This window comes from Camarhynchus parvulus, chromosome 5 (genome assembly GCF_901933205.1).
Source record: "Camarhynchus parvulus chromosome 5, STF_HiC, whole genome shotgun sequence".
NCBI lineage: Eukaryota > Metazoa > Chordata > Aves > Passeriformes > Thraupidae > Camarhynchus > Camarhynchus parvulus.
In genome coordinates, this window is record NC_044575.1 from 36,196,942 (window position 1) to 36,221,359 (window position 24,418).

Below are 24,418 nucleotides of genomic sequence, written 5' to 3' on the forward strand. Positions count from 1 at the left end.
TTAAAAATATGTAACCTATTTTATCTAATTTTTGGCAAGATTCTTTGGAGCAGTGGTCACTTCTTTAGCCCTAGCTGAGCACCTTCTTAGTAATTTCATGTATGATATGCTTGATTAAAATGTGGAAAACTGGAATGTTGAGAAAAACAGGTATTGAAAGGACTCTGGCAAGGTTGATAGAGAACATTTCTACAGAGATAACTCTAATAGACATTGCCAGTGGGAGAGAAACAGATTGGAAGAGTTAAAACACTCTCTCTGTCCTCCCAGGCACAATAATGGGATCGAAATCGAGATATTTTGTTGTTAGATGATTACACAGTGTGGCTTTACTGCTGGATATCACACAAGCCACGATGTCCCACTTCAGCAAGGATGCTTTGATAGCTCTAAAGCTTCACTAGAATCAAATAAGGTTTAGTACCTGGTCAAAAAAAGTTTTTGACTACAGTATTAAAATAAACCTTCACAAAATTCCTGGTGAGAAGCTCTGAAGCCAAAACTATGTGTTTCTGTGTTTACTCTGCTATTCTTCCTGTTCTTTGTTCCTGAACTTTGATACGAAAAGAGGAAAAAATCATGAAACTGCAAATCATCCAATTGTGTTTATATTTGCTGTATCCTCTTTATATTTGCTGTATCCTCTTCAGTAACCCAGAATACAAGGACACTCCAATGGATATTGCACAACTTCCTCACCTACCAGAGAAAACCTCAGAATCCTCAGAGACCTCTGACTCTGAATCGGACTCAAAGGACAACTCAGGTAACACACATGGTGTGTCTTTACACCCACGCGAGGTTCATATCATGAAAGCCACTGGGTCAGCTTTTCAGTTGCTTTTCCTCCTCAAGTATTTTTCCATTAAAACAAACAAACAAACAAACAAAAATATAAAATTAAATTGAAAAACACTAGCAAAATCTTTTAATGGTCTTAGCATTTCCATTTCCTCAGAATTTCTTTTCACTTTCTTCATGCATTCTTGCCTACATAGCCCCAAACTAAATATTTGATTTCTCAGCTGTGCTTAAGGTGTTTTGCCTTGTGCAGAGGACTTGGGATTGCAACTGTTGGATAAAATTCAAGCTCTTCTCTTTCCAAAGTAGGCAGACATTCTACAGAGAGGTCTCCACCGTCAGGCTTTATGACTCCTTTTCTTGTATAAATACATTCTTGAGTCTCACTAGGGGGCAGTAAAGATTGAAAAAATTTAGAGTTTTATTGGGTTAAAAGTTATATTTAATTAAAATGTGTGGGTTCAAGAACTTGTTTCTAAGCTCTTTAAGTCTGGGCCTTCAGCTGTTTTTTAAAAGCTGAGTGTACTTCTCAAGTTCTATGTGTAAATTAGTCCTACAGATGGTCCAGTGCACAGATGGTTCACACATTCCCTGTTAGTTTTAACAGTGGTTACCTAGGCATAGGTGCAAATCATCTGGCCTTGAAAGAAGTGTGTTTTCCTGTAGCCCAAGAAGTAAAGATGTTATTCAGCTGTTCTGTGTAGGATGGGTGGATAGATAGATAGATAGATAGATAGATAGATAGATAGATAGATAGATAGATAGATAGATAGATAGATAGATAGATAGATAGACAGACAGATAGATAGACAGACAAACAGACAGATAGATAGATAGATTATTTTTCTCTCATGTCTATGATAACTACCAAAAACACTCTAGAGAAAATGGATCACTGTGATATAAATCAAGAAAAAGCAAGAAGAGGATCAGGATATTATATGTTGTTATATAATATTTTTATATGGATGTTCTCTTTCATCTTTTGCTTTTATTTGTTCTCCTTTGACAGCTTGGTTTAAGTCAATGTGCAGACTTGCTGACCACTGTCATTAGGAATTTCTTCATCCATTCCCAGTGCTTCCTTTATGCTGTCTTGTTCCTAAATAGCCAAATAACACATATGTGGAGAACAGTTTGCATTTCCCTGGGAATGCACTGGAAGTTTCTCCAGGTGAGCACATGAGAAATACATGTACATTCATGACTTCTAAAGCTGATGCAGAACAAGACAGCATTCCAAAGGTGCACAGATATTTACATCTCTGAAGGAGATGTCTGGGAGTCTTGGAAGGCAGAAGACATGGGCTTATTTACTACAAAGGCATTAAATAGAAATGCTAAAGGACCTGAATTTGGAACAGTATTTTAGATTAAACCAACAAGTTCAGTTCAAGCTGTGATATAATCCCAGGCAAATATTGTGTAGTTTTAGACACCTCACTCTAAGACCACCCCTCTCCAGCTAGTAACCATGGCCTTAAAAGAAAGCATCTTCAAAAAAAGGAAGAAAAAATTGTAGGACAAATTCAGTCCTAGGTGGAACAAAAAGCTGGATGAGACTTAGGGGTTTACAGCCACTACTTTTTTCATATAGGTTTTATTTTTCAAACGGAAGGGTCTCTCTGCTGCTGCTCACAGAAGCATAAGTCCCACTAAGTGACTTTCAAAGCGCAGTGTCCTGAATGCTCAGGCAGCTTTCCTGTCAAACCCACCTTCAGCACTTCTGGGAAATACTTTGGTATTGACATGGCTCCAGAAGTAACCAATATCTTTGGAGGCAAACCAATCCTTCCCCTCTCCACCTAAAGCAAGGATATTGAAAAGGGTAGTACTTGGCTCTGATGAGTGAAAAACGTCTTTTATTAGGCAACAAAAGATTTCTGGCTGGTCTGTAAAGGACAGGGTTTCCTGAACCCTTTTTTTACCCATTCAAACATAGTGTGATAATGGAGCATATTCAGTCTCAAAGCTGCTTTGGCTCTTCGAGTCCAGTGGGCTACAGTGTTTATCTCACCCATATTAGAATTATAATTAAATGAATTCAGGCAAGAAGAGTGACAGCTTCTCAGGGCTGTAGCTGTGCTATTTTCAATGGTCTTTAGATGATTTGGATCAACCAGGAAATTGATTCATTGGCTGATTATTTGTTCTGTATTTTTTTATACTTGTTTTCCTTCAGGAGAATATAAGACAACAGTCTAGCAATATAGCCAAATGGTTTTTACAATAAACTGGTTTATTCATTTATTTTAACTGGTTTATTCATTCATTCATACACGAGTTGCTTCTCCTCTCACACGGGAGGAAATCAGCAGTAATTCCACTGCAGCCAGAGATTCTATGCCACTTCAAAAGTGGCAATGGTCATAGCAAAATGAGATGAGAGTACTAGAATCTTCAATAGTAAATAGTGCTATACGTGGATGCCTGCCCACTGCAGGAGAACATGGATGTGAAAGAACAATCACCAGAACATTAGGGTGATAATGGGATTGTTCACTGACTCCTCTTTGGATGGCACAGCTACAATGCTGTTGTGCTCACAGCTGTCATCATGATTCCTGTCCAGTGAGCAGATGAAAAGGCCCCTCAATCGAGGTGCAGCCATATAGCATAGGCTTCTAGTGCATTAACAATCCTGAGTCAGAGACATTCATGGTGATCAAAACTCTCCCAGCGCAACACTGGAAAAAAAAACCCATGCAGCTCTACAGAACAGAACATCTTTTGCCAAAAAAAAAAGGTTAAAGCAAATCCAATCTCATTGGTAGGTAGAAATCTGGACTTGGATTATAATATTATGTTCCTATTGCTAATGCTTTGTTTCACTTTCATTTTGCTCCAGAGGACAATGAGAACTCAAAGTCAGATGAGAAAGGAAACCAGTCAGAAAACAGTGAAGACCCTGAATCTGACAGGAAAAAGTCAGGAAATCAGTCAGATAATGAAATGAACTGTAATGAGGATGGGAACAGCTCCAGCAACCAGGACAGCAGGGACAGTGATGACAGCTTTGAAAACTCAGACTTCGAGAATCAGAAGGCTCCTGAGGACAGTTTTGGCACTCTTGGCTCTATGCAGATCAAGGTGGAGCGTTATGTTGAGAGTGAGTCAGACTTGCGGTTGCAGAACTGTGAATCACTGACCTCTGACAGTGCCAAGGACTCAGACAGTGCAGGTGAAGTAAATGCCCAGTCTTCCAGCAAACATCAGAAGAGGAAGAAGAGGAGAAAAAAGCAAAAGGGAGGCAGCATGACCCGGAGAAGGCTGTCAAGCACCTCAAGTCCAAATGGACTTGACTCAGCTTTGGTGGACCAGCCCCAGCTGCTCTCGTCACCAAACAGTGCCTCAGTGCTCAAAATTAAAACAGAAATCTCAGAACCTATCAATTTTGATAATGATAGCAGTATTTGGAATTACCCACCCAACAGGGAAATCTCAAGGAATGAATCACCCTACAGTATGACCAAGCCCCCCAGCTCCGAGCACTTCCCTTCCCCCCAAGCCAGCAGTAGTTTACATGTCTCCATTCCAGACTCTGTTCTCACGCCTCCAGGGACTGAAAATACTGCCAGCCGTAAAACTCAGTTCAGCACCTCATCCAACTCGGCCTTGGCTCCAGTGTCCTCTGACCCTTTGTCACCTCCACTTTCAGCATCTCCAAGGGACAAACATCCAGGAGGTCCCACAGCGTCCAACTCTTTGTTGTACACTGGGGATCTGGAAGCCCTTCAGAGGTTACAAGCAGGCAATGTGGTGCTTCCTTTGGTTCACAGGGTAACAGGAACCCTTGCTGCGACCAGCACTGCTGCTCAGAGGGTCTACACCACTGGCACTATTCGCTATGCTCCAGCTGAAGTTACTTTAGCCATGCAGGGCAACCTCCTCCCCAACACCCACGCTGTTAACTTTGTTGATGTTAACAGCCCCAGCTTTGGGCTGGATCCTAAAACGCCGATGGAAATGCTCTACCACCATGTTCACCGACTCAATATGTCGGGACCGTTTGGAAGTGCTGTGAGCGGGGCCAGTCTGACCCAAATGCCTGCAGGGAATGTGTTCACGACTGCCGAAGGACTTTTTTCCACTCTTCCATTTCCTGTGTACAGCAATGGCATTCACACTACACAGACTCTGGAACGGAAGGAGGATTGAAATATGACCACATACTGTGTTCAGTGTTACACTCTGAGGCATAGACTATGTTTTAATTTAGACCTTTAATTCTAGCACTTTGAATTTGAGCAGGTCAGCTTATTATCTCAATATGATGGTCCCCATTTCATTCCCTTTCTCTTTAACTTGACTTATTCTTTAATGTAAAGATATTTTTTTATTTTTGCCTTCAGAGAGTCGAAGTACCAGTTGCCTGCCATTTTGTCTTCTTCTAAGATGTGTGTTTTTTCCTTTGCATCTTTATTAAGATGCCTTTAATATGTGTATGCCTCTGCCATAGAATACTCAGTGTTGTGGTAAAGAGATTTTAAAGTGACAACCATTGGTTTTACTTCAAAATGATCTTGATATGATCAAGATTAAAAGAGACAAGCATAAACAATGTGCCCTGTTTGACTAAGTCAAATGAAAAGGGGGTTTTGTTCCTAATTCCTTTAAAATAGGGGATAGTATTTTAGAATTTTATGCAGAGTTTAATTCTCTTTTTATGGTTAAGATTTTCTTACTTGCACATAAAATAATTTGGGTTCTTAAAAAGTTAATTTCTGGCCTGTGACTAGAATGTTAAAAAGTTGGACTAAATGTTAATTACAGAAACTTTAACTTAATTTCTAAAACCATGGTGCTATCATTTATTAATCTGTAATGTCTTCATACAATATGCAGCTTGTGGGCTGGGTTTTTTGGAAAGAATGTGTTCCGTACTGGTTTATAGTGGGGTGCTGCAGTCTCCTTGGTTAGTTAAGACAAAAGCCCTCATTAACATTTGCTGCAGGACTTAAAATTTGTTACCTCCAAACTAACAAGCATAGCCTCACATCAAATTTAAATGGGTCAGGAAGCCTTTTTCAAAAAGAGCTTAAAAACAAAAAACTCAATTTAATTGACGCGAGGAGCAGTTTCTTAGGTGCATATTGTTTTGCTTTATTTTTTTCTCAGTGTAACTGAGGCTAATTTTACAACATCAAATAACACTTCAGAGTAAAAAAAAAAACAGAAGAACTATTTAACATGTTTTATTTTGTTTTTCATTTAATATTATAGAGGGAAGGTTGTAAATTTCTTTTTGTTCTTTGATTTGGGTATTTTTTGTTGTTTTCTTTTTCCTTATTTCTAGTGTTGAAACCAATATGTTTTAAAACTAAAGGATGGGTTAATAAGCTTGAAATAGATAACTACAACTGAAAACTGCACATTAAGTAAAAGAAAAGAAATCTCCTATTTTGTCTTTGTTGCCAGAAATCACAGTGTAGTGTCAAACACTCCAAATGACTGTCAAATATAAATTCTTCTTCCACTCCATCTTTGGCAGCTGTTTGTTAAGGCATCTAATAACAGATGTGAGAACTGTAATGTGTACAATGTGTAAGTGTCCTTGGCTGTCAGTCCCATTGCAGTTTCAATGTGTGTTACTATATGCAGTATATACTAAGCTAATGTAGTTGTTTTGTCCTTTGTCTTCTCTGTGCTTTATCTCTAGTCCGGAGTGGTAAAGTCCCATTCCTGCAGTCCTAGTGAACCAGTGATTCTTGGGGGTTAGTGGTTTTTGTGTGGTGGCCTTCCTCTGTAATGTCACCTTATGCTGCTTCCACTGTCTGTATACCTTTTAATTTCTGCTGTTGCTTTGCTGTTGTGTATTCTCAAACCTCTCTGTCCCCCTTCCTTTCTCCCCTCCTCCTCCACACGTTTCCCGTCTCTCTTTCTCTCGCTCTCTCGTTCTCTCTTCTTCACTCTCAGAGATAAAAGACTCTTAACTAGCTCAAGGTTAATGGAGCCATTTTTTCCCACAGAGGAATTCTGGGTATGACTTACTCTTCCAGTGTACCCCACAATGCACTACAGAGTAATGCTCAGATATATTAAGCAAATTGACGCCATATAGCCTCAGTTGTTAACATTCCCAGAGTCCTTGTGCTCGAACTGTAAGCAGAGGGTGCATTTCTTTGGTTTTCTCCTAGGTAGGCTGGCAGAGCAATATGTAGAGCAATTACCAGTGAGATAGGAAATTCTTTCAAAGGTCAACTGGCATTGTTTAAAAAGGAAACCGAGCTTAGAATTGTCATATATATTCGCTTACGTGTGCAATGCTAATGTATTAACTCAACTGTCCTTCGAATTTTTGATCACTCACTGCATTGAGTCAATTTCTCCGGTAGCTTTGAATTTGAGAAGCAGGTCCAAGCCACAGAGGAGTGATAGCAAAAAAGGAATTGGACGCTAGAAATTTAATTAATGAGCTTTTAAAGGTTCCATGGGAAGGATTTATGTAGGTCTGAAAAAGGCGAGAAAGCTGATTGGGAAATTCAAAGTTTAATTTTGGAAACTCTGCTCTAGCTATGGAACAATCAAAGGACTGCACCTATCAGCTACAAAAAACAGCTAGACAGCTGTTGTTGTTTTGGGTTTTTTTTATAAATGTTTCTGTGTTGTGTCAAAATGATTTCTGGTGATTTAAACTAACAGATAATCACAGCTGCTGTCTAAATCCATAGTGTTTAAAATTACAAAATGAAAAAAAAACTTCATTACCTGTGAAGACTGTGTCTGTGTTTTTAACTATTTCTTGTACAAATATATGAAATCTTTTATGAGGAGACTGGTGCCAAGTAGCTGAATAATGGGGAAAGGGATTCTGTTCGTATAAATCTTAGCAGTGTTACCAACTCTACAATATAAAAAATTAAAATGTTAAAAAGTGACAGCTATGGTACATTTATTTTGTGTTAAGCTAACCGAATCTAACTTCTTGAGTGCCTGGCTTATTTGAAACATTTTTTTCATTGATCATTGATAATGCTGCAAATCAGAAATGTACATACTTCATTTACAACAGGGTTCTTTTTATACTTTTGTAGATTCTCATACATGTCATACATGGTTGTCTTTATGTAACTTAATTTTTTTTCATCCCGCAGGTGCCATTTTCATAATAAACTTCTCTTGGATTTGTTACTATCTGGCATCATTTCTTTTACATATAACCATCCTGACTAATGAATGCTGGTAGTATTTGTTTGAGCAGGTATTTTTTAATCATTTTATAAAAAAAAGAAAAAAAAGAAAAAAAAGAAAATAACTAAAATACAATAAAAAAATAAAAACGAAAGAGGAAAAAGCAAGATTTTGTTAACACTTGTGAAATGAAGAAAGGAAGCTATCAAGATGTAGGTTAAGAATGCTAATCCAAATACTACAACAAACTTGCCACCATTCTAAATTCTCAGCTACCCCAACTCATTGTCATATTGAGCATTTTTATGCACATTATCAAAGCTGAATAATGAACCTGCAACATTAACCACTATAGAAAGTGTGCATTTTTTCCTTGATTAATGCACACTGGAAGAGGTCAGCTTTTGTACATTAATCATTTAAAATGCACTTTATATTTTCATTTTTGTACTCTACAATGTTACAGTGAAACTCTTCAGTCACATTATATCCTACCTAGGCTGCTGATTCTTTTAAATGTGTACTTTCTTTCCCCAGAGTGGCGACCTGTAAGTAGATGGTGTCATGCTGCTAGACATTCTGCCTTACCAACTGAGGACAGAAACATTTGCCAGTGCAGAACTGACAAGGCAAAAAGCCTTGGTCCCATAAATGAAAGGGGGGAAAAAAGTCAAATACACTTTTGATTACACAGAAACCCACACACAGTGGTTGGCCTTAAAAAGAGAGCAACCTTGCATAAATTCTGGGAAAAAAAAGGCCCAGGTCAAGTGTCTTTTGTCTCTGCAGTAAAAAGCAGGGAGAAGCTAAGGCACAGGAGATGCCTCCCCAGGTACCCATTGCTGCGTGCCGACCCTGTGGCTGCTGCTGCATGTGCAGAGGATGGGCTGGGGGTGGGACAGGAGGCGAGTGGAAGCCTTCTCACCCACTGCAGTTCTGCATTCATTGCCTTTCTTTACAGTGCCTCTCCCACCTGTGACAAATATTTCCAAACTCCATATTTTATTTTGTTATGCTGAGTATGCGCTCTCTAAGAATGCAAATTTGCCAATAGCCAAAATCTCTAAGCAACTTTGGGTGCCTAATCTCTTTTGTATGTCTACTTAGAAATTAATGCTGCTGGGCTCATCATTACGGGTCAAATTCTGCTTGTCTTATAAATGCTGAGTAAAACTGTCTATTCACAGTTTCCAGCACAACTCCTTACTGTGAAAGATACACCCAGCTGAAGTAAGAGCATGTGAATCTGGCTTGCTGGGCTGATTAAAAGAAAAAATGTGCACAATTATAGCTCAGTGAGCCAGCCCAGCACCTTAATAGGTTGAAGTCTGGCTCTTTCAACTTCCAAGCATTTCAGGATGCCCACTTCCCAGGCTCCAGGCATTGAGTTTGATACAACTCCAAGTTGCAGGGGGTAGAGAGAAGCAGAGGTTAGCGGTGCTGCTTTCAGCTCTGCTCGCGGGTTCCAGTTGGCAACGCATCTTGTTTATGAGGTAGCTAAGGGTGCCATTGCCAACCGAGAGGCAAACAGAATTTAAATGCAGATTGAAAGAATGACCAGAATAAAGCTTAATGGAAGAATAACATGCCTGTTCCAAATAAGTGTTAAGCAGTATTACTAAAGCCACTAATTCCAAGAAGGGGCTTGAGAGGGACATTTCTGAGCAATTATAAGGGGTTTTTATACCTTAACCATACTGCCTACACATGCATCAGAGCATGGAGTTGATGGTCAAACTTAATAGACTGCTCTAAGACTTGCAGTTGAATGAGGAAGTTTGTGTATTAAAGAAAATTATGGAAAGGCCATTTCATGGAGGGGTTTTCACAGTGATGCTGTTGCACTCATCTATCTCCATTATCTGCAGCAACTTTAATAAACAAAATCAACTGCTTGAAAGTGTTAAGCCCTTTGGAAAGGGTTCCTTGGGGTAGGCCTAGCTGCTATCTTTGCAATATTTGAGGAAAAACTCTTTGCCATGCAGGAAGTTGGGCAAACTTTCTCAACTCATTTCATCAAAGGACATTTCCCAAAACAACTGATTTCAGTAACTGCCATCTCTAAAAAATTTGTTCCTAACCCACTTGTTTTGCAAGGTGATGTATGCAGGTATTTAAAAGCTAGCTGAAGTGTTGCAAGAGGAAAAGGGCTCTTTCCAAGCCTCATGACTCTGAGAAGTTACAGCAAAAGAAAAATATTTCAGGAGTACTTAAATAATCAGCTCTGACAGCTTGCACTGGTGCTTTTGCACAGTGGTCGTGTCACTGGAGTAACTGCGATGCCCCTGACAGCACATTTATTGTTATGATTCTAGGAAATGCATTAGTTTAAATGTGTCAGTGCTCTCAGAGTTATTTGCATAGTATTTTCCCTTCTTACCATTGTAATTTCTTTATTTTTCATTTTAGGGCTGGGGGAGGAGGGTGGAAAGACTGGATATGCATTGTCAACTAATTTAATGAACTGTCATCTATCCAGTGAGTTTACTGAGGAGCCTACAGAAATGTTAACAAATGGGATGTCACCAGAGCCACAGATGCTCAGGTAAGATCAAACCCTTTATAAAACATGCACATGCATGCACACAGGGTGGTACCTATGTATATATGCATAATAAAGGTCCTTTCTTCCTCTCTCACCTATTCTTTCATCTTTTCATAAGTGAGAATTGGAAGCTATTTTCATAAAAACTTATCAAATCACATCGATATTTTTTCAGCAAATCATAGAATTGTAGAGTGGTTTGGATTGGAATAAACCTTAAAGATCATTTAGTTCCAACCCCCTCCAATGGGCAGGGATGCCACCCACTAGATCAGGTTGCTTAAGGCCCCATCCAACCCAGCCTTGAACAATTCAAGGGATGGTGATGCCTGGTTTGTCCACAACTTCTTTGAGCAACCTGTTCCCATGATTCACCACTCTCTTAGTAAAGAATTTCTTCCTAGCATCTAATCTAAACCTGCCCTCTTTCTTTTTAAAACCATTGTCCCTTGTCCTGTCACTATTTGTCTGTATAAGTCTGCTAGGAGGTCTCCCTGAAGCCTTCTCTTCTCCATCTTGAACAACCCTAACTCTCTCAGCCTGTCCTCATAGAAAAGGTGCTCCAAACTTCTGATCATCTTCATGGCCCTAATAGGACCAAGTAGGATCTTTTTGAAAGCAAAATGACAGGAGATAAGCCAAGGATTCAGAGTTCTTCTTTTAATTTACCTGAATCAGGTTGTTCAGAAGTCTTGTTCAGAATCCTAAAGTCAGCAAGAGAGAGTGGAAGAAGAGCTTTTATTTCCATAATCACCATGGGGTGGGTCTTTCAGCAAAACAAAAACTCAGAGTAGTTCAGACTTTTTTTCATATAATATATTTCACATTTCTGGAAGTATCGTACTCTAGAAGTATATACAGAAAGCTTAGTGACCTGGGTCTGAAGCCAAGCAGACAAAGTCAATAACTGTGAGTTTGATTACATTTGTAGGAAGTCGTAAGTTTTTTCCCTTGTAGGAGCTGTGTAGACTAGATGCAATGTGGAAAATAAGGGATCTTTTTGTAGACACCAACAGTACAATGAGTACTGTCTTAATGCTTGGGCAAGAAGATCATCAGGACCCACTAAAAGCTTATGGGATGTCAATGGGAGAAGGTTTGCATGCTTTGCAGACAGGACACTGTATTGCCCAGTACTTTGTCTCAACTTACCTCTCACTGACTCTAGAGACATAGAAATATTGAGATTACCTTTACCCTTACAAGTTTTCCTGAGCAGAAGGACTCCTTGTTTTTCTTGTTTGTAATAAAAGGGAGCATAATATTTTCTGGCAAAAGGAAAGGAATCAGGTTTTCCTCTTGCTTTAAAAGCATTCACAGATTTATAGCGGAAATGACAGGAACAGGATGTATTAACCATATGGCCCCAGCAGAATGAGTCTACACTCTTGATTGATTTAAAAGTTTATCTCTGTCCTTTGCACAGCCACAAAGGGTCAAGTCTTGGTCTTGCTCAAATCAATGAGAGCTTGACTAATTACTTTAATGGCTCCAAGACCAAAGTTTTGAGCCAATACTCACAATCAAATAACAAAGCACAGCCTATAGCATGAACCACTGACCAATGAGTCAGGCTAATTGTTACCCTGCATCATTTCCTTTCTAATCCCGTACCACATCAGTCACACTTTAAGAGAGAAGCTCTTTTCTGTTTAATTAGAAAGCCTTTCCCATTTTTCCCAAGCTGCATGGTCTGATCCATCCAGAGATTCCTACCTTTAAAACAGGTGAGGAGTGAGGCAAAGGCATAGGCAGGCCTACAAAGATTGCCTTCTCACCCATGATCTGTGGGAGTGAGCCTGGAAGCCTGGGTTTTTTATATAAAAGCCATGGTGGAAACGCTGCTGGACACCAAAGCTTGTATTTTCTTGAACTGACAGCAGTGGTAAGTGGTGGCACATCAGTGTCACCAGTACAGCTTTCCCAGACTCTCTTAATATCATCCAGGAGATGGGAAAGTTTACACTGTAAGGAGGTGAGTATTCACTGAAACCAGTTTGCAATTCTGTTCAGTACTGTGAATTTCTGAGGTCTCTTAGTGTCCTCTATCACTTTCTTGCACTTCATTTCTTTCTTCTACCCACTTGTCTGCTTTATTACAGCATGTAAGGTAGCATCTTGCAGGGTAGCGACAAAAAATTATTTCATCTCAGGAAATCCATAGAAAATGGAAAGAGTCAGTATTTTCCAAAGATTTCTTTGAGCTGAAAACACAACCTAAATGCTATGATTCATCCTTGCAGCAAGGACCAAGGGATCTTTGACTTTTCAAGATAAGATCAGTTTCTGAGAACATGCTTCCTATTTATTGCTCATTGGCACCTCGAAAAAGCTGTAAGTTTTGCCCTTTCTCCTATTTAAAAGGGAAGATCCTTGCTGCTCTGTATACTTTTGCCTTGCTACAAGACCTGCAGCTTACGTGCCTGACTTGGGCCCCTTCAGTTCCTAGAAAATTTTCTTCACTAAAAATTACCTGAAATTTCGAGTTGCATGTTGGCACGATCATTTGCTTCTCATGAGATTGTAGCCTGCCTTCAGGTGTTCTTTTTACCAGCATTTTTCCTCTTTTTTCCACCACCTTTGTTTTTGGCTTTGCCCATCCTTATTATCTTTAGAATGTCTTCAAACACACAGCCCAGGTGCATAGCACTTCCCCAGCATGATCTATAACCATTACTGCCATTCCATGGGTCTTGTTACCAAGCCAATTTTATATCCAATTGAGTATTTTAGTATCAATCCCATACTTGCTAACCTTATAAATTAATCTGTTATGTGGCACTGTATCGAGAGCCTTTACAAGTCCAAGTAAATTATGTCTCCTTCTTCATCACTGTCCACTTTCATTGCCACTTCCTCAGAGAAATGAATCAAGATTGTTAAGCATGACCTCCTTTTTGTAAATCCATGCTGACTACCTCTAACCAATCTATATTAGATTGATATTAAATCAGGACACAGACTCAAAGGGGGCCTGTTATATAAATGCAACCTAAGGTTGCTTCATGTGGAGATGAGAGATGGGAATCACTTATACACTGAAGTTAGCTGTGCCAGGTCTGATGGTTTGCCAGTAACTTATTAGTGGCCAGATCCCTCCCCAGGGTCTCAACCAAAACTCCCCTGGAGAGAAAAAAAGCTTTTATCTGCATTTGCCTAGCCTGTTTCTATTGCAGAAGTGAATGTGATCACCGAGGATGAGAACTGGTTCTGCTTTTATTCATCTGTGCTTAAGTCAAAATCACAAAGGCATTGCAAAACCCTCATTTTCAACAGAATGTTGTCCCTCAGCTTCTGAGAGAGCTGTATCTGCATTGCCCAAGATGTATGTCAAAAGGCAGCATGGATGCTGCTTTCTGTACAAATGCAGCCAAAGGATGCCAAGAGAATCTCCCACCTTGGCCAATCTCCCACCTTGGCTGGAGAGCGTGGATGCTATGTCAACTGCAACAATGTTCCTGATATCCCATTAAGATGTGGGTCCTTTCTTCCCATTAAACATGTGTCTACTCTAAATACACATCGCTACTGACTAATGCCAGAAAAGCAGGTTTTTCCTCAGCAAGAGGTTAGGTCAGGGGCTACAGCCATGTGAACTGCACCATGCTCCCTTGCTTGCTTGCTGGGGTATGAAGTTGGCAGCCCACACAAGCAGGATGAGGAAAGAGGCTCTTAGCAGTGAATCCTGGGAGCAGTTTAGGTATAAATTAGGTGTTTTGCCAGCTTTTCTACCTCAGTGACTGGAAATACCTCCCTCAATGGTGTAAGCATAGTAGTGGTCTCTTTAGTAGGGGAGGAGAAGGCAAATCCATCCCAACAGTCTGTCTTGAGCTTGTTTGACAACATATGCATCAAGCACACTGAGATCCAGAGGAAGTCAAAGACATCCCTCAGGAAAGTAACCTTTGGCCTTCTGCCTCACAGGGCACCCAAAGTGCACAAACTGAGCCTTCTAATCTACACCCTGTGGAGGCTTATTTCTTATGCCCAATACATACACATTTCGTTCCCTTGTCCCTTCAAATCAGAAATGTGGTAGTCCGGGTATGGTGGGAGAGATGTCTCTTTGGGAGAGTTCAGCACAGCCAGTGCTGCTGCAGGACTTAGATATTCTGGCAAACATCCACTGAAACAAAGGAAAAGCCCCCCCCCAAAACAGTTTGGCTTGTGTTCAAGGCCTTGGCCCTCTAACAATCAGTACAGACATGCTCAGAAAAATAACTTGCAGACACACTAGGTCAATACAGAGAAGCATAACTTAAAGATAAGGGTTATAAGAGTATAAAGAAATAGTTGGAGCACGTCTTCCCTGTTTGGAAGAGAAGATTGCTCATGTGCTTTATGATGAAAGAGTTCTGAAGAGAAAGACTATCACGTAGTTCTTATGCAAATATTAAAGCAGAAAGGCAAAAAAACAAAACAAAACAAAACAAAACAAAACAAAAAAAAACCAAAACAAAAAAAAAAAAAAAAAAAAAACAAAAAAAAAAAAAAAACAAAAAAACCAAAACATGTTGCTAGAGTTCTCATGTTCCCAGTGTCTGGTAGTCTGGTATCTGCAGGTAAAACATAGTCTTGTCATTGGCATAAGATGCATCACAGCTACATGGAGTTCCACAGTCAAAGAAACATGGTTTAATATCAAGTGCATCATGTAAACTTATATATGCAATGCAAATTACCTAATATCTTTAAAGAATCAGCTGTTGAATAAGTATAGATCTTAGACAAGATATCAGACCAGCAAGTTATATAACTTGCAGCAGAAATTATAACAATGCTTTTCTAAACAAATCTGGTCATGGGTGAGAGATCAGATGATGGTAACCCTCCCTTCTGATGGTAAAACCCCATTGAAACAGTGACCTTGCTGAAACTAATGAGAAGTCTGCTCTATATATGCAAAATTTGTAGAGTTAAATCATAGACAAATTAGGAACAACAAAAAGTGAACCAAAAATGTAAACAAAACCAGCAGCAAAATAATTTATCATGACTGTAAGGTTCTGCCTATGATTTCTGGCATATTTTTGTGAGCAAATAGTGAAGTTTTGTAAAGGATCAAAAGTACCTTTTCATTATTGTGTTTTCTCTATGTTACCCTGCAGCAGATGAGTTGTACTTACAGGAATCCCCAGAGCACTTCAGAGAAAGCATCCATGAGAGAAGAGGGTGGAACTGACATTTGAGATAGGAGATATCCTTTAACTTCATCATAATCTGCAGGACATTTGTCTTCTCTGCTTCTCTGTATCACAGCTCAAACATCCCCATACACCAAGAGGGATCTGGCTCCCCATGATGAGCAGGGACTCACGCCAGTCAGAGCACTGAGTGGCAGAGTCACAGCTGGGCAGCACAGGACATGGAGCTCCACCACAGTCCTGCCTTGCATACATCACTCCTGGCTCGCACTGTCAGGGATACACTGACTTGCATGGGTGTGAGCACAGCACAAAATTGCTAAATACACTTTGGGCCATTAAAGTTAAAATCAGGTTGCTTAAAATATGAAAATTCATATTACCAGAAATCTTACCCTGAAAACAATTTTTCCAAACTTCATAAATATTAACTTCAACATTGGCTTAGTGCCAAGTTTAAAGAGAAGGATACAAAACTCAAAAACTCTTTCATTACTTTAAAGGCTGAGGTGTGAATTTCCTCAAACATGCACCACTTTGGCTACATGATGCTGCAGTGAGACACAGGACTTTGTCACCTAGTCATGCATTTATTTCCATCACTTAAATTCAGGTTCCAATGCAGACAAGAGTTTTTTTGAAACTGAATTAAGCCACTACAATATTCTAGACCTTTGCTTTGACCATGAGCACAAACCTTCCTTTCTTACAGAGACTACAGAGGGAAAGATATCTATCTCCCTGTAGTCAACACATACCCCTAAAAAGTGGGAAATCTAAAGTGCCTTCTTTGAGAAGGCTCAAAATATCTTCGCCCCATCTATTTTGGTCAGGGCCAGAGGATGACAAAACATTCAAGAGAGTGATAAACAAATGAATCTAACAAAACAATTACTTGTAATTCCCTAAAAGTATGTTGTGATACTTCTTAGTAGCACCGCTGAGTAATGATGCTGCTGCTGTTAGCAGTTGTATTAGCATCAGTAATGTGGTGTACTGTAGTAAAAGTATCACTTTTGCTATCTCCCAGTAGTGATGGTAGTGGTACAAGGATAAGTTCAAAGTACTTGCTGGATTTTCCTGTGCTTGTGAAAGTGCACTCAGCTGGGAATGTTCGCTTCCAACTTATGACCCTCTCTGCTTGCTTCTACCCATTTTGGTCACTGATAGACTCATTTTTCCATTTGTGCACAAGATTCCACACTGTCAGAGGTTAGCAAAGTAGGCAATTTGGACTCTTTATGTTAGAATATTATTTGTCAGTTGACCTTGTAATACTATCATTTGATAACTGCATGTGACACCAGCATTTAATACTCTGTCTGGGCTGACAGATAAAATTCAAGGCACAAATCAGTAACTGTCCAAGATCACCACAAGGATGGCTTGCCTTTCCATGCCATGCCCAAACTAATGCTGCCCAAAGAAATCTGCATAAGCTATCAGGAGGGGCTTATCATGGTGGGTCACTGGTTCTCAAAATTAGTTACTTGATAATTTGCCACAGTGGGAAGTTGACGGCCTTGTAAGGAGCAAGGAAGAAGCTTTTCTTTAGTTGTCTCAAACAGCTGATAAATTCTGTCATGTTGTATGTCAGAAATAACATTTCATTGATGATATGGGTGGGCCTGGGAACCTCTGCTCCATATTGTGAGAATATGTCCTAGACCAGGGCTCAAAAAGCGTTTAAGTGCTGATCACTAACTCAAAACAGTACCATAGTGTTAAAAATAATGATAATAACGATGAATGGTAGCACAGTCTTATTCATAATTGTTCATTACAACTGAAATCTGATTAGATCTTCAAGCACATCCCATCCATGTACCTGACAGCCCTCTGCTGAGCTATAAAGGTGAGTGGCACGTGCTCAGTGAAGCTGACCCATACAGTGAAATGGTTTATGAGGAATAACGATATATGATGAGAATACAAAACTTGATAATGGGTTTATTTAGTGATTGCAAATAAAATTCATGAACTGTGAAGCTGGAAACTGCACCAAAGGGAATTGGTCCAAGAGGACATTAGGGGGGAATGGGAGAGGGAGAAAGAGAATGTATTACATGTAAACTAAGTTAAAGGTTGCCTAAAGGCTTCTGATTCCACAAGCAGAGCCCCTGAGGATAGGATCTGAAAGCCTTTAATGCTACTAAGGCTTTGTCAGTAAGATATTTGCATATTTTGCCTACAAACCCAAAATGCTGTATTAATTCATTTTTATTTACCTTTCTGCCACTTCTAAAAGAAACCTTGCAGGAAGCTATTAATGACACTGCTTCATAAGAGATAATTTTCAGAGAGGCTTTGCAGGTAGTGACTGAAGGGGGGAAAAAATGTGTGTCAAATTTAGGTTATTAACAATATAATCCTTAAACAGACAGTATCTCAAAGACTAATTCATCTTCAAATTTGTCTGTAAAAACCTCATGATCCTTCACTCTGTGTGCATGCAAACTTACATTGCATGTCTTTTTTTCATCATATTTACTAGAAAGGGAAGAAGGAGAGCTTTGCAGCACTGGGCTGGAGGCTGGAAAACACAATTTTGCTATGGCACCTTCCTGTTACAGCACCTTCCATTCAAATTCAGGTTCCTTTCTCCACAGTCCACCAGCAAAACCCACAGACAAGCAGGTTTCTCTCACAGATCATGTGCAAAGCAACAGGGTAGCAACAGGCATCAAAGTATTCAGCTGATTAGCCACTCTCCACGGAGGTACAATCAAATGAGACCCCCCAATACTATGAGCCCTAGGATTCATCTTCCTATTCACCATCAGAGGACTAACAGGAATTGTCCTAGCAAACTCCTCACTAGACATTGCCCTACACAACACCTACTACGTGGTAGCCCACTTCCACTACGTACTGTCTATAGGAGCAGTATTTGCAATCCTGGCAGGCTTTACCCACTGATTCCCTCTATTTACTGGGTACACCCTCCACTCAACATGAGTGAAAGCACACTTCAGTGTGATGTTCATAGGAGAGCTTTGCAGCACTGGGCTGGAGGCTGGAAAACACAATTTTGCTATGGCACCTTCCTGTTACAGCACCTTCCATTCAAATTCAGGTTGCTTTCTCCACAGTCCACCAGCAAAACCAACAGACAAGCAAGTTTCTCTCACAGATCATGTGCAAAGCAACAGGGCAGCAACAGGGATGAGATTGATGTATTTTGTTCTAAGTTACACAATATTTTTTGCTTAGTGCAATGCCAGGTTCTTGCCGGATAAAACTTTGGACAAGCTAAATGAGAAACAATTGCTCTTAAATCTGTGGCTACGAGAAACCAGGAGTCCCATTTAATACCATTTTAACTGCATGATTTTTTAACCACGGTATGGCAAAAGGAGTCTTGACCTTTACCCTACTTAAGCATAAAGTACTGAAACCTTTGTGTCTTTCCACACTGAGAGAAGACCTTTTTCTCATGTGAATTTATAATATTCAATACAAGCTTCTTTTAAACTTTCTTGTTGTTGGAGGTACATTTTTCCTCCCTCTACTCAGATCCTTTTAAGATATAATTTATTAGAGGTTTACTCTTCCTTCCTGTACTTTTCTGCTCTGGGTGTTCTATTGATAGCCTTTGCAATGTCAAAATTATCTCTGAGGAAAAACACAGAGTCATACATGTCACCAACACAAGTGGCCCCATTCCACTGCCCAGTCCAGAGCCACAGCCTTGTGGTGGCTCCCAGCCCTGCTCCACATGGACATGGGCTGGCAGGGAGGCGGACAGGGGGGACAAAAGACACCTATGGCAGCAATGGCGTGTGAGTGGAAAGGCCTCCGTTTACAGCAGAGCCTTATGTGTGGTCTGGGAGGGTTTTCATGACTCTGCACTGAAAGGCTACAGTGAACTGCAGCTACATTTGCTCTTCACAAGTGCTGTTTTGTTTTTCTGGGGTTTTTCCACACAAAGTGAGGAAACATTGCATCTGGAAAATTACAAGCTCTGCTCATGCCAGTAGCTATTTCTGGAGAAGCAGCCCTGTGACACCATTAACACAATTAGTAGCAAACCCCAAAGATGTTTCTTAGATCATGCACAAAGAGATAGTAGAGATAGTAAGAAAAAGAAAACTTTCTTTGGGGAGGGGTCTTCAAAATGGGATATTCCCTAAAGAAATTAATATGAGGGAATTAGGGAAAAAAAATGCTTAGTAATGTAAGGATGTCACAGAAGCACAGAATTACAGAATATGCTGAGTTGGAAGGGACTTACGAGAATCATCAAGTCCAAATCCTGGCCCTGCACAAGAACATCGCTAAGAGTCACACCATGTGCCTCAGAGTGCCTCTCAAATTCTGCTAGGCTTCGTGCTGTGACCACTTGCCTGAGGAGCCTGTTCCAGGGCTCAATCACCCTCTGGGGAAGAACCTTTTTCCTAGTATCCAACCTAACTCTCCCCTGATGCAACTCAGGCCATTCCCTCATGTCCATCACAGAGAAGAGATCAGTGCCACTCCTCTTCCCCTCATGAGGAGGCTGTAACAGCATTGAGGTGTCCCCTCAGTCTCCCTTTCTCCAGGCTGAACAGACCAAGTGACCTCAGCCACTCTCATGTGGTTTCCCTCCAAGGCCCTTCACCATCTTTGTTGTTTCCTCCAACCACAAGCGCTGGACATACCTTTGAAAACTTGCAGCATCCCTCTGTGACAGCATCCTCTCCTCTCCTCTGTGTGTTACCCTGGGGACATGGCAGGCAAGATGCCATAGCGGAGAAATCACATGTGTGGGAACAGGCTTCTCCAATGTACCTGTTCACTGAGTGTGCAGGAGTAGTCTCTGGAAAGGTCTTCTGTGTTGACTTTCATGCCCTGGAGTTCTAATATGACAATTAGTTTATAATCCTTTAATATATTTTTACCTAATTTGAAGTTCAGTGCTGAAAGAAGATTAGCCATATAGCTCAATTACTTAAATGCTTAAGACTTTTCTTACGCACCAAAAAGAAGGAAAGTTTAGGTATTTGAGCTTTAATGCCCCATGATAATTTTCCCCCTTCCTTCAAAAACAGCTGCAAAACAAATAAATTACATTAAACATTCAGGGTCAGAAACTCTTTCTCTTTGCTGCTCTTCAGAGGTCATTATCAAGGTTTAATTCTCATTTGTAGTCCAGTAAGACAAGCAAACCACAGACATGGTTTAGTGGCAAACACAGCGGTGCTGGTTGAACTCAGTGACCTTAGAGGTCTTTTCCAACCTAAATGGTTTTGATTCTTTGACCTCCAGTTATCTGGACAGGTTGATCTGGAAGACCATGTACCTAATTCAGTTGCCATGCAAGTCAGTAGTTGCAAACCCAATCATTCACTCCCTCGTCCCTGAAGGATTGAATGCATCTGCTTCCAGATGCACACAGGATCAGCAGGACTGGGTCCAAAGATGATCATCCTGGCCCTTGGCATGCTGCATGCCACATCTGTCACCTACTGCCTTGAAAAAAAGCAGGACATGTGCTGTTAGTGCATTGTTCATGATCATTTTAATTTGGGCAAATTGCCTCCAAATTTCTTCTCACCCCACTATAGCTCTATAATATTTGGCCTACTGTTTTGATCACCAAAATATGCACACTCTGCTCAAAAAAAAATATACCTGAGCTTTTTGGTTTTCTTTTATTCTGTTTTGTTTCTATTTTTTTCAACAAGATACAGAGATTGACTAGAGATTTAACAACTGCAGTATAGGCACTGTATCTATAAGCAAAAGTAGAAACAACTAGAAAGCTTCCTGGACTTCGTAAAATATTAATGAAAAGGTTCTAAAGAGTTGTCTAGTTGTCAAATACCTTGCTTAAAACTGTTCTTTGTTGATGAACAGAATTATAGTTGAAGTCATACTTGTCCAGTGACTCCTTTGTGTTTCATTTTCACATGGTCTTATGATAGTTTCTATTTACTTTTCTCTCTTCAGTAAGAGAAAGAATTCAACAGAGGGGAAGAAAAAATATATATTTTTTGTTTACAAATATAGGTGCATATAGATATACAACAGCTATAGCCATGTACAAATTCTGTCTTAAGATTTGGCCTCTTCCATCTGCAAAACTTCACAGGAAAAGAAAGAAAACCTAACTTTGCTATAATTCCAAAATAATTACTTCATCTTCTAGTAAATTTATTATATCAAATTGTCTGCTTATTTATATATATTAATTGTTCATTAAAGGAGCAGTAGTAAAAATAAGTGGAATAACTATATGCAATTGTGATGTCTAAAGAGGAGACATCATATTGGAAAATAATTAGCTATTCAAAAATAATCACATTAAACTTACTCTGCATAACAGACTAAAAGAGAAGTCATTTTAGGCAAATCCCTCTGCTTCTGTTAAGACATATTTTGTATAGCTAGGAACCTAATTTTAATCCTTTCCCTCTGGGTAACAATGCTAGGTGTTATTAAAGTAAACATCACCTTTTGCATTTATTTTAATTCTTTAATTAATTTATAATGCCAAAAAATAAAATTGAAATGTACTCACACTTGTAAGAGCTTTGGAAATCATGCAGCAAAATATTTTGAGACCTTTTCTCCTGTTAAGTTTCAACAACACACACTTACCAATTCTCTTCTAGTGGTTCCTTTCAGGGGATCAACTGCATTAACTCCTCTACTGTGATTTGTAGTTAACTAAGACTACACCTGGGGATAAAAGGAGCTGGGTGACTGATTCTGCCTTTTGCCATCATTTGCTTGGTCCGAAGATAATGGTGACAACACTGACAATGTTTAAAAAAAAAAAAAGAGGAGTACTTCAGATCTGCACTCTAAGAAACACCTGACAGAGAGAAAGATAGAGGTTGTTGAGAAAAAAAGCTGAGAAAATATGTCAGCTTTGAAAAGGTATCTTTTTTACCTGTTTTTTTTTTCTGTTGGGCACCTGTTCCAGATGTTTGACTAATCCAAGCAGCCAGTCCAGCACTGCACTATCACAACTCTCTATCTGAGGGCCCATCACAATTTTCAGTTCTCCACACTCCTGCACCACCCTCATCTTCCCACCCACCAGCAGAAAGGACCGTTCAGCTGGTCAGTCTGCAGGTGCCAGAGGCCACGTTGCACAGGGAACAGAAGGGTATGAGACCTGCAGACCCTCTGCACCCCCAGCACGTGCTGGGATTGAAATATGCCTGTCCAGAGATGGGATCTGTGTGTGCATGTGCACAAGTGTCTGCATCACCCCCCTTTTGCTGCCTTGTGCCCCAGGTGGCTCTTGGGAGCCCTGTTTCCATGGCAGAGACATCTCTCAATAACAATGTGTGCCTCACAACATAAATAGCAAAGAAGCACCTCAGTCTAGTTTCCAGAAAAAGTTTCTTCTCTTTTTTTTTCTTTTTTTCTTTATTTTAAATAATCTAGGCTTTCTAAACAACAGGGAAGAAAAGGACATTATTCAGTTCCTGCACAGTAATGAAAAATATGTGGCTGAAGTACAACGTACTAAATACTTTAGCTGAAAAACAAAACACCTGAGCACGCACATAGCATCATTAAAAAGTCGTGTAAATCTGCACATGATTTCAAAAGTGCCCAAGTTCCTCAGGATGAGTTACACTAGAAATGTCAGGGGAGGGCTGGGAAATTCCTCAGCCAGTCTCCAAGACCTGGGGGACATATTCTGCTGCAGGCCTCTCTCTCTGCTCCCGTGTGAGGCTGAGGAGGGAGGGCTATGCCACATCCCAACAAGACAGGGGACTGCAATGAAGACTGCCAGAAAAGCCCCATACACCCAGAAGGCTCTTCCTGTTTGCCTCTCCACTGCCTGCAGCTCCAGAAGAAGCTGAAAGAGGCAAGTCATATATTGTGTGACTCTGTGGAGATGGGTGCAAGCATCATCATTTAACACCATGGGAAGTAAAATAAATCACACACACAGAGAAAAAAATATAGGTAAACAAAGGAGAAACGAATCTTTCTGTAAAACATCAGGGCATCTCAGATACATCGCTGTGATCTAGAAGTTATGAGCCATTGCCTAATACAGTTTGTGCCACTTGGTGGCAACACTTCCATGTTTGATTTATTGAACTTTTCTCATAGTCTTTCTTCTGATACTGAAAAGGACAAGTGTAGGCTCTGGTATGTGCAATTAATTATTGCAGAAAATAAAAATAAAAGGTTTGAATGGCATTGGTACTATTTTCTGTCCAGGACTCATACTAAATTCTTTTCAAGATTACATTGTTTTATATCCTGAGACATTTATAATAGGAAAATTTCACATTCCTCAGGCATCAGTGAGAAGCCCTGTGCAGCAATTTCATCTTAAATACTGGCAGAAGATATTTTTTTTCAATGTGCAGCCACAACCATAACAGAAAATGTTGACCAGCTGCTTGCAGACAAGTTAGATGGCTACCACTGTGCAGGTTTCTCCACTGCAAGTATGTTTTAAAATTGCAGGTGAACAAATGCAGGGAATTCTAACTGTAGTCTTGCATGGTGCACAAGCAACAACCATGCCATGGCTCACTCTTGCAGTTTGACTTTGATCTACAAGATTCATTCTTCCAGCAAAGATGCTCATTGTCCCCACTTGCTCAACTCTGGGTACCCCACTAAACCTGACAATCAACATCATTTATGTCAATAATTTCTAAATTAAATGATGTGCAAACTCACTGGCACCAGGGCAACCCACACAGACCCAACCCTTCCAGCCCCAACACTCACCTGTTGATCCCCAGTGCAGACATGGGCACTGTGAAGGGAAGGTTTCTGAACTGCCCTAGCACTGGGTAATAATTGATACTGCTGATAGCTTGAGCTGAGTAAG

At 40.1% G+C, this 24,418-nt stretch overlaps 1 protein-coding gene across 9 annotated transcripts in view; it reads left to right on the plus strand.

The window, feature by feature from the left end:
• Nucleotides 1-8,497, plus strand: part of NPAS3 (neuronal PAS domain protein 3) — a 594,777-nt gene extending 586,280 nt beyond the window's left edge. For 7 of the 9 annotated variants that reach the window (XM_030950330.1, XM_030950332.1, XM_030950331.1 and 4 more), the window contains 2 exons: nt 651-766; nt 3,650-8,497. In XM_030950330.1, the coding sequence (XP_030806190.1) occupies nt 651-766; nt 3,650-4,959 (1,426 nt within the window). In that variant the 3' untranslated portion in view covers nt 4,960-8,497. The remainder of the gene's footprint in view (nt 1-650; nt 767-3,649) is intronic. The other 2 variants (XM_030950333.1, XM_030950335.1) reach the window with 1 other exon arrangement.
• The last annotated feature ends 15,921 nt before the right edge of the window (nt 8,498-24,418 follow it).